At 34.7% G+C, this 11,789-nt stretch overlaps 1 protein-coding gene across 15 annotated transcripts in view; it reads right to left on the bottom strand.

The window, feature by feature from the left end:
* Positions 1 to 6,760: 6,760 nt before the first annotated feature.
* LOC114271695 (uncharacterized) overlaps positions 6,761 to 11,789 on the bottom strand; it is a 46,146-nt gene continuing 41,117 nt past the window's right edge. For 7 of the 15 annotated variants that reach the window (XR_014351079.1, XR_014351080.1, XR_014351081.1 and 4 more), the window contains one exon: positions 6,761 to 7,721. Coding sequence is in view for 1 of the 15 variants with exons in the window: in XM_082906469.1 (XP_082762595.1) it covers positions 7,551 to 7,724; positions 8,218 to 8,308 (265 nt within the window). In the remaining 14 variants the exon portion in view is untranslated. Of the gene's footprint in view, positions 7,725 to 8,217; positions 8,309 to 11,789 lie in introns of all 15 variants that reach the window. The other 8 variants (XR_014351082.1, XM_082906468.1, XM_082906467.1 and 5 more) reach the window with 3 other exon arrangements.

The raw sequence follows: 11,789 nt of genomic DNA, 5'->3' as shown, positions 1-11,789 counted from the left end.
AGATTACCGAAGGCCTGCAGAACAGTAATACAGTAAAACAGAGTACAGGGCCTGGCGGAAGCCAATACAGTAAATAAATAGTGTCCATTGAGCTGTGACATTCTGTATGCAAAAAGGCTTTTCATACATTTATCCATAAACAGTACAGAACAGTATACACAATATTTACAATCATTCAGACTAGGGACTCGACCCTATATAACAGTACAGTAACACTCAGTCTATACAGAACAGTAAAACAGTACAGAAGGGGGAATTGTAAAAGACCCCTAAGCCTTAACAGATAGGCTCGGAACCTCGCAGTGAGGCACAAAGGCTGGCTTGACAAAACTGGAGTCTAACCCACGCTCCTAGCTCCGATCTGGTGGCTGAGCACCTACATATATATATAAACAGTGAGCTAAAGCCCAGTGAATAACATAAAGCGTAAAGGGGTTTAGAATGAATGTCCTTACAGTAATGAAAACAGTTCAATTCAATCAATATTTCAGTTTTTCAGTACAGTAAACAGTCATATGTGGTACATCCATTAGCATAACAGTAACAGTAGGTCTTGAAAGACCGAACAGTAATGATGGCCATCAGTCAGTAAACAGTAGTGGTTCCACGAGGGAACCGACAGAGATCTCTGTAACAGTAACAGTAACAGTAAACAGTAGGTACTAAGGATGCCACAGTACAGTTCAGAAATAAAGGACATACATTCATTCAGTAATACCAGTTCAGTAAACAGTTCAGTTCAGTATTCAAAGATATCAGTTGAACATATCTTTACACAATTGTTACTCACTGAGTTTAGGCTACAGTATGCTAGAGCGTGTCTCCCCAGTCGCCAACCCTACACAGTTCACAGATTGAACACACACTAAGCTACACAGTTGGGGAGTATCATAATTTAATCCCTAATTTGCCTTGGTGTGTTCTACAACGATATCCTCATCTAAATGTCTTAAACTAGGCCTAAGAATGCCTAGGATGGGATGAGGATGCAAAAATACACTTAGAAAACATTTTGCAAAGTTGCTGAAAATAGGAGCTTCGCTCGAGCGAGACTTTCTCCGCTCGAGCGTAAGTCCAAAATCAAAGGCTTCGCTCGAGCGAGTAATCCTTCGCTCGAGCGGTCTGCAAAACAGTAAAAATACTAGATGCTGATATTTACGCGTGATGGTCGCTCGATGGTCGCTCGAGCGGAGCCCTGGACAAAGGTACTCGCTCGAGCGGGGAATCCTTCGCTCGAGCGAGGAAGCCAAATCTGGAATTTCCAGATCTGCCTCCCAAGCTCAAACCAATCATTCTACCACTCCAAACTCGACCTCTTGGGCCCAAATTCTGGAAAACATCACTAAATTCAATGTATAACAAGTTTCAAAGCTCAATTTATGAATTCAAGCCCCAAAGGTGAGTCAATTAGAACCATACTCAAACCCATTTTCAAAAATATGAAGAACATGCAAACATGCATGGATTCAAACCAAATTCAATCTTCAAAGCTTGTTCAAATGGGCTCATTTCTTCAAGAACATGATGAATTCATGGAGTATCACCAAAAGATGGACATGCATGTAACCTTTTGCCATGAAAACAACTCAAACATCTACATTACAAACATGCATGTATGAAATGAGTTCCAAATCAACAACAATGAACCAATTCTAGACTTGAAGCACTAGAGGCTCAAGAATCTTACATGAATGAGCTTAAACACAACAAAGAGGGGTTGAATTCCTTACCTAGAGCTTTAGTTACAAGGTGAGGAAGCTAAATTTGCAACCTATGTTCCAATTCCTTCAATTTCCAAGCAATTCACAAGGTAGAACTCAATTCCTCTCCCTTTCCCTCTCTTGGTCGGTTAAGCTCAAGGAATGAGCTGATGAAATGCTCTGATTGAAGTGTATACAAGGCTCAAGTGTGTGCATTTGAGTGGACCACTAAGGGTGGCAATTCGGTAATTAAGTCCAACTCTTTAATTAGCTTATTTTAATCTAATTTAATCATACCTAATCAGTTTTCAGATAAATATACCATAAAATCACATAAATTATGAGGGTCATAGAACACTAATCGGTTTCGGATTCGGCCGCCGATAAGGCCTTCAATTAGCAGTTTAAACATATGAACATGAACAGATAATCATACTGTCAACAGATAAAATGCAATTTAACTAACATATACTCAATCAATTCGGTTTCCAATTTCAGTCAGTCAGTTCAGTACTTTAATCAGTTCAATTATCAGTCAGTTATCAGTCATTATCAGTTCCGTTTAGCAGTAATCGGTGATTATCGGTAATCAATCAGTCCCTAATCAGTAAACAGTATGAGGGTTGTTACAGTTTGCAAATGTGCGGGCGGTTTGCGGTTTACACTTTTTTCTTTAAAAATTAATTTTTGAGTTTTTTTTTCCCATCAAATTTAGGCATCAGATTCATTTTATATATTTGTGATAACAATTTTCTGATGAGTTTACAAATAAAAATTGAATATCAATGCATTAAATGAAAGTACTCAAAATAAAGAGACCCTACACTAGTATTTTTGCCATGAAAAAAATGTATATCAATGCATTAAAGGTTGTACTCAATTAGAATTGTTAGTTCAGTAATCAATAATCAAGCTAGAAGTTCCATCGACCACCAGAAGGAAAATTTTATTAGAAAAAAGTGGATGAATCACCAATGAAAATCATATAAGAAACCAAGTTTAGGACTTAATAATTCTACGGGATTAAGAAAGTTGAGAAATAGTTAAAAATAAGGATCCTAGTGTCATAGAGAATATAATGGTGTTCCTGTAAAAGTTACAAAGTTGGTATATAAAAAATAATAATAATAATAATAATTAAAGTGCAGGCGGTTTTTGCGGGTTGCGGGTTTAAACCGCGACCCGCCCGCAATCCGTAAATTTGTCATATTTCAAACCGCATCCGCCTGCATTATGTTTGCGAAACCGTCCATTTATATGCGGGTTGGGTGGGTTGGGCGGTTTGAGTGGTTCGGATAAACCGTTACCCACCCCTAATTATAGCACCAACCGTAGTTTCTTCAACACGAATTGAACGGTTTCGAACAATAACTCAGTTGGCATCAGATAATGCTTCTTTCAAACCGAAGTTGTCAGTTCGGGTGATAGTGAACGGCTAAACGGAGCCAATCCGACCCGTGAACAACCCTAGCCACCAGACCTAACCTTCACAATTGGCAACTCAAACATTAATACACAATATGATTGGTCAAAAAATATGGATCTTATACTAAAAAAAATATAATAACCCCACCTAAGTTAGGCCTTGTTTGGGGTGTACTAATAAGTACACATTTTTTATCTTTTTATCTTTTTTTCATCACGTCGCCTCTCTATTTTTTTGCACATCTTTTTATAAAAAGTTAAAAAGTACATTTATTTAAATCATCTCAAACCACCCCTTAGTAAGCTTTAATGTTTTACACCAATTATTGGTTACGCACTGTTTTATCAGACTCACTACATTTTGTACATGTGACCTATATTTGGGAAAATGATTATATGTTATTTGTTTGTTTGTTTTTTTTAACCACATTACATGGAAAAATATCATTTACATTCATTAATTCTAAAATAATTATTTCAGAACGGGAATCAATCATGAGTATATATTTAGAAGTGATATGATTTTATCTATATTTCAATTTTAGCTTCATTTCGTGAAATGATGAAACAATACTAGGTAATATTGGAGGCCTTGATAGAAAATAAATACAGTAAAAGAAAGACTGACATTCTACGTATCTACTCCTATAGAAATTCACGTAAAGAGCACATATATTTACTCAATAACAATAGAGGGTAAATTACAAATATATCTTTTGAGATTTGATTAAAATATAAATTGTCTCTGTAATTTTAAAAATTACATTCTACTTCTTGAAATTTTTAATTTCATAACAAATCGTTTATTTTATTAATAAATCATCAAGTTAATTAACAGTTTTTAATGATGTTAAAAATATGGTTTAATTAATAATTTAAGTAATTTTATTATTATATAGGAGAACAATTATGAATTTTATTTTTTTAGTTAATTCTGTTAAATAAAAAATTCTAATAAGGGGGGTATTTGTAATTATTCAAATCACAAAGGACAATCTATATTTTAAGCAAACATCAGAGAGTGTATTTTTAATTTATCTTAAAATAAACTATCAGCCTTGATTTTCTGTTATAAAAAATTAAAAATATATATATATAAAAAAAACCTCTTGTAAAAAGTTAACAACGCAAAAAGGTGAATGAAAAACAAATCCGCCCAATTGAAATAAATAATAAGGTCAAGTTTGAGAAGTCTTAAAAAAGTCAAAAAGTTAAAAAGTTACTTAAAAAATTAAAAAGTTATCACTATTCACCAAATGTCAACAATTACGGCTGCACAACTCCCAATACTAATTTTTCCCTACACATTAATTTATACAATTTTTTAATTCACATTTTTTCATAAAAAGTCAAAAAGTTAACCCAAACATTCATATTTTCAACCTTAACTTTTTAGTCTAAAAAGACAAAAAAAATGTACTTATTTAGGACACCCCAAACAACCCCTAAATGTATACTACTATAGACACTCACGTCAAGTCAAACATGACCTAGTAAAAATTCAAATATAACATTTTACTGAACGGAAGAAGCTTCTTTTACGTCCTTTATTGGATTGGAAAGTATTATTAAACTAGTGAGGGCTTACCACCGGTCATGTTTTGATAATTTAAATCGTTGATGTGTAGAAATCGTCCAGTATTATATGTATGTAAAAAACCATGTTGATTGGATATCGATCACTATGTGATCAAATCAGTTTTGTATGGAAAAAAAAAAATAGATGGTGAAAAATAAACGGCTGACAAAAATCTGATTTGATCATATAGCTATCGATATCCAATCAACGTGATTTTTTACAGGCAGATAGTACTCGACGAATTCTACATATTGAACGATTCAGATTATCGAAACGGAACCTGTGATGGACCCCCCATAGGCCCAATAGGAGGGAAGCATCATTCTTAGTGAACTTACCCATAAAAGTTAGAAAAGCATTTTCTAAATGTGAACTAACTAAAAGGAGCCTAAAATTCTTTTATCATCCTATAGGTAAATGCCTCAAATGAAATATATTTCTTGAATGGCATTTACAAGTGTTCCTTCCCATTGAGCAAAACTTTGATTGAAATTTCTCACTTTACAAGCATTCCTTAACATTGAGCAAACCTTGAAGAACAATTTCTCTCTCACACACACTATCACTTTTTATGATTTCTTAAAATATAGCTCACCTATTCTTCTATTTTCAAACCCTAAAATCAATATGTCTAAGACTTGACACACACACACACACATAAAAAATCATCAAAGAAGAAGTAGAAGTCAATAATTGGTTTGGTTGTGACATTTTATTGAACTTTGCAAGTATACATAGCAAATGTGTACGACTACACTATCCTAAACATATACGAGCTAAAAAAAAAAGAAAAGAAAAAGAAAAAAAAGGAGAGGAAAGCATCTTATTGAAATTAAATAATTCAAATATTTGAAAACTAGTGTTCAAAAATAAAGAGAGAGATGGACTTACTTGGTGGTGGTGGTGACATTGACAATGCAAGTCTCTAAGAAGGGAGAAGGAAGGGAGTGATGGTTGAGGCTGGAGTGTCAAAAATGGAGGAACATTGATTACAGAGTGAAGAGAATAAAAGGAAAAAAAAACAAAGGGGAGTGTGGGATATATAAAAATATGTTATTAAGAAAATTTTTCATATAAATGACTTGGATAAAAACTTTTTTTTTATTAAAAAGGAACTTTTTTAGTTAAGGACATTTTTTTTATATAAATGAATAAAATTTTATTTTTAAATACGCTTTTAGTCAGGAAAACAAATTAGTAACCACTGATAATTAAATAAAAAAATGTGTTAATAATAAAATAATATTATTTTAATACTACAAAAAAGTTAAAAGACTTTGGTAGAAATCACGTTTTCCTTTCTTTTTTTTTTTTTTTTTTTTTGAAAAACTTAGTTAAGAATGGCATTTTACCCTAATACTGAAATATATTAAAAATCTACCCTATTTAAAAAATTAATGACTGATTTATCTTGTACAGGAAAATGCGCCTTCAACACGACACAACCACCACAGTGCATAGCCCCTCCACCAACATACACTCCCACCCTCTTTCCCTATTCTCTACAAATTGAACTTTGATAAATTTTTTTTTTTTTTTTTCCCCCCCGATTCAGAACTGTTATGAGTGATTGCATTTGCTTGCACATATTTGTTGATATTTCCAACTTAAATAAAGTATGAAGTGATTCTATTTGCACACCACTTTGTCTCAAAACATTCTACTTGTGCCATTTGAATATTAACTTTTGAATAAAATAAAAATGTTCGGATATCAACTATTAAACAAGATTTTTGTTCGAACAATTGAATTTTATTTAGAATTTGATATTCAAGAATTTTGTTTCTATTTGAAAATTGATATCTAAATGGTATAAACGATGTGTGTTGAAACAAAATATGGTCTAAAATATGAAATGCTAACAGACGTGTCCAAAATTAGTAACTACAATTTCCATATTTTTAACAAACTGACTGGGAAAAAAAACGAAGGAAAAATGTTGACACAAGATAAGATCCAAGTTCAATTCAAACCTTAATTTATTTTTTATTTTTTATGTTTTGGGTACAACTATTAAAGCTTTAGTTCACAAAATCAAAACAGAAACACAACCAAATGCTTCAACCCACAAATTTTTGGACAACACAATGTAATACAAATTTTGTCATCTTGTCTTTGTTAATTTTCTAGACTTCCAGACAAACACCACAAACAGTGACCGTATACTAACAACATTTCATACTCTCCGAGAAACCAAAGAAGAAAAGAGGAAAAAAAAAAAGAAAAAGAAATTATACCAAGAAAAAGAGACAAAACACAAGCTCTGTTTGGACAAAGTGCTTCCAGGCAGGCCTCTCTGGGAAAAATGCATTCTTTTGTCATTAGGAACGTCCCAACTGAAATTAGTCAAACAGTCAAGGCCACCAATCTTTCTCAATGCGATGAATTCATGTACACATTGCTGGTACATATAACATACTCTTGTCAGTTGCATCCACACATTCATTGTTTCTCTGTACACATTGCCAATCCATACGCAGAGCTCCTCCTCTCCCTCTCTCATGTGAATCTATTTTACATTGACCTCTCTTCTTTTTTTCTTTTTTTCTTTCTTTTTTCATTTTTTTTTAAACGTTTCAAAAATGATGTTTTTTCAGTCACTAGAATCCTCACTCTCAAACCTCCATCTAGCTGCACACGATCTATTCTTGAAGAGCGGCATGAAGTCCTTGTCCATAAGCTGAACCTCTCACAGAAGCTAAACATGAAATGTAGCTTATTGGCCAAAATAATCATCCAACTAGGCATCAATCAGATGGTTATGATCTGAAATCGCCAAGATTTTTCTGGGAGACCTAGCCAACAGTTATCATGAGAATCTGCTCCGTCGAGTTGTTTCTGAGCCTCTAGGTTGGGTTGGGAATGTCCATGTGATCTCCAGACCTCTCACCATTGCTGCCTGTTGCTGCTGCTTTTCTCAAATGGATAATTCTGGGCATCTGTATGCATTTTTGATGAGCTGCCTCCACTGCCTCTCTTTGAGCATTACACATCTCCTCTTCTAGATCATACCGTGACTGCTACAAACAGACAGCAATTGACCAAATTAAAAACACAGTTAAGGACATATATGTATATATTAAGAGGATAGTAATTTGCATATATATAAATATATATCAGCATTAAGAGGATAGCAACTGGTGAAGAATGTGCATGGAAAGGAGTGATCCAAAAGAGTCTAAATATAAACGGATTTTGCTAACGTATGCCACATGTTAAGATGCTTAGAAAGATTATACATTATGCATAAAGTGGGTGCGATAAAGAATGTATAATATTTTTCTTTCTTAACATGTGCTCTAAGGACACACGTTAACATGACCCAAGTGGGGTCGGCTACGTAAGTCTTTTTTCGCCATTTTATTCTGTTAAAATTGGGTGGAGTTAGGAGGGTGGATTGGATACAAATCTTATTACTAGTTTTATTTACACAAAACGGCTCCCCAAAAATTAAGTGAATCATAGAAATATCAAAAACTATAATCTTTGAACACCTGGAGTAAAAATACCTACATGGTGAGTAAGATTATAGGATTCACATAGCTGATAGCAGGCTACCAGCAAGTTTCCCGGCCAATTAAATGAGGGCTTCACCGACATTTCTCTACATGGCAGAAAAGATGTAATATGTTAGCCACAAAACAAGGTTCTCTTTCCCGCCTCCCCCTCTTCTGAGTTTGTGAGCAACGCATTACTTGAAATGAAATGACTTCATAAACTAAAGGGCATAATTAGCAGTTTGAGACACACCACCTTTCATCTCAAGGCACACCTTCGGTAATTTGATAAATAAGAAATTTGCTCAATACACACCACAATCTTCCATCTTTACCTTACTCACTCCACCCCCCACCCACAATCTTCAACCTTCCATATTCCACACCTCCACTTCAAAAACACACAACGTCCCCCTCCATTCTCTGTTTCATTGTCATCCCAGAGGTTTGGAAACCAGTCTAAACCGGTCTCCATTCGTGCTGAAGACGACTTCACTCCATTCTCCTCTGATTCACGACCCCCTCCATTATTTGTATCATCAAAGAAGTCGATGATGATCGTTGTTATCATCACGGTTGGAAACAACTCCACATTGGAGATACAGTACGTGAAAATTCTCATTTGCCTTAGATTTTAGGGTTTTATGTACGTTTTTCCGTTGCCATGCCCATTGTATTTGAAAATTTCATTTTGCAAACCGTTCGACACTGGTCTTTAGAACGTTAACCTTTTGTCCGGTGTGTTTATGTCGAACACTTTTAATATGTTTGACACTAGAAAATCGAACAATTAGAACTTGTTCGATTGTAGATAGTCGAACATGAGTACATTGTTCGAATTTGGATATCCGAACGAATACAAACAGTTTACCACACAACAAGTACACCAAAAAAAAAAAAAAAAATGAAAAACTAACCTTTTCCTTGCTCTATTGTTCCAAATCAATATTGCCAGATGCATCCATCATTCAGTCCAATCAAAATTTTCAATAATACGTATATTTTTGGTTGTTTGTTCAAGGGTTTTTGGTTTTTGTTTCAGGATTTTTTGGTTTTTGAGAGAGAAGATACGTAAGTAACGTTTGGTGTGTATTGTATTTTATTGTCTTTTATGGTAATTTTACGTAAGGTGTGTATCATAGCCCTTTGTCCTTTGTGGTCATTTTACATTAGGTTAATATTGTAATAAAAAATAAGCTAATTAATGCCTTGAGATGAAGGGTGGTGTGTAAATAGAGGCACCTTGCTTCAAGAGAGCTAAATTTTTGGTACATGAAAGTCAGAAGTGGTAAGCTTTTTTCCTTTCATTCACCTCTTAAGAATAGATGCAAGCAATTGCAACGCTGAGAAGTCAACATACCTCTCATTGTATACATATAGAAAACTCGCCAAAATATCTAGCAGAATCATGACACAGGTTACGAGACCCAAGAAATTCAGAGAGCTAGGATGGTTAGTGTTGGTCCTACTGGGCAAGCATAGGACACAATCACTGCAGGTGACCTCCATCATCCTAGAAGAAGACGACAATCGTGTGGAAAAGGAACTTATGTCACCCACACACTATATTTGTCTTTGCTCATCTCAAGGCAATTTGCAGTATATGTCAATGGCATTAAAACAAATTTAGTAACCAAAATTTTTGTGGAACAATTTCATCAATTTGCAGTATTTGTGGAGACTAAAAAATTATATAAAATTTAAGAAATATATGTACATAGCTAAAATAATTCAACACATTAACGGGATGGCACAACCATCAAATCTAATCTTCCAACTTTTTATCTTCTACTTTCAATTCACTCACCTTCCTAAGAGCATTTCCAATGGTGTGCCATTGGAGTTGCTATTGCCAAATTATGGCAACAGTTGATAGAAAGGCACCTCCAATGGTAAGTTTTAGCAGCTGTTATCTTTGGCAAATGCCAAAGTTGCGAAGTCAACTTCAACCAACTATTTCCTCCCTCCTTCCCTTTTTCATCATCCTTTCCAAACACAGAAGCAAGCTAGAAAATAAACAATTTAAAACACAGAATCATCAAGTACCAAATTTCCAAACACAGAATCAACAATCAATTTCCTTTCAAAACACAATGATTTAAAAACACAAAATCAATTTCCAATTTTCAATTTCAGCAATTTGAAGCAAAAAAAAATTTAAAAAATTATAAAATCAATACAGTGAAATCAAAAAACATACCTGACAGAAATAGGTTGATCTTCTTTGTGTTCTTTGGATGATCTTCTTTGTGTTCATTAGGGTTTCAATCTTCTTCGTGATCTTGTCTAACATTGCCGATCCATTCTAGGAGTGAGAGAGAGACAGAGACAGAGAGAGAAATGAGAGAAAGAGGGGTGGGGGTAGACGGCGGCGCTTGGGGGAGAGGGAGACTGAGAGTGAGAGTGAGAGCGAGAGGGATAGAGTGAGAGGGAGAGGAAGAGAGAGAGAGGGAGGAGAGAGAGGGAGGAAAGGTTGTCTTTGGCAATTGGGGGTAGACACCGTCCCCGATCGAAGAGAGAGAGAGGAGAGAGTGAGAGGGAGAGGGATAGAGTGAGAGTGAGAGGGAGATAGAGGTTGCTGTTGGTCTTCGGCGATTGACGGTCGACACCATCGCCACTCGAACAGAGAGAGAAGAGAGATGATATCTGAGAATGAGAGAAAGCGGGAAACTGAGAGGGTGAGGGAGGACGAAAAGGTTAGAGAGAGAGTGAGAGGGAGAGGAAAAAGGTTGGATGATTCTACACAAATCATCTCAACCGTTGATGGTTTGTACGTGGACAGTGGTGACGAAAGAAATAGAGTTGTTGTGCTCTGTTTGGCTAATTAAAAAAAAAAAAAAATGGAAGGTATGAAGCCGTTGTGCTTAGTTAAAAAAAAAAAAAAATTATTTTTTTTGTAATGGTATGAATTTTGGTACAGTGAATTATATTTAATTTTTTTTTCCTTCAATTTTTCAATTTTTTTTCATTTTTTATATTTGTCTAATCGGGAATAATGTAAATATATAGTTTTTTTTTAGAAACAGTTGTCACTAAAGACAAAAAAGAAATCACTAAAAAACCTATATCCAAACAACACTTATAAACTTGGAGGAAAAGTTAGTTGAGATTTGCCAAAATAGTATGTGACCATTGGAGCACCATTGCTATAATTTGGCAAAATAACACTATTCATTGCCAAATTATAGCAATGGCAATGTTATTTTAGCAAACACCATTGGAGATGCTCTAACCAATTGTTCAATCTGTTCATGGCTCAAACTACCTCCCTTATCAGTTATGCATGAAAACTTCTCACACTACCTCCCTTATCAGTAATGCATGAAAACTTCTCACAATTACAAGTAGATTTGCCTACTTTCATCAATATTAAAAAGTCATTATCATCAAATTCAACATAGAACTCCATCCCCCTTACATTGCTAATAAACAATACCCTGTCCATCTTTTTGACCTCTACCTCATCGTTGACTGTCATTGAACAAAAGACCCCCATCCTCTAGAGATTAAACATAGCTAGAGAAAGACATGAATCTGTAGACATCGTCGCCTTCTCTTCACACCTCTCAGAAATAGAGCTATCCAAAT

This window comes from Camellia sinensis, chromosome 14 (genome assembly GCF_055761805.1).
Source record: "Camellia sinensis isolate YWXY chromosome 14, ASM5576180v1, whole genome shotgun sequence".
In the NCBI taxonomy this organism is placed as follows: Eukaryota; Viridiplantae; Streptophyta; class Magnoliopsida; order Ericales; family Theaceae; genus Camellia; species Camellia sinensis.
This window is presented reverse-complemented; position numbering and strand designations above follow the sequence as displayed.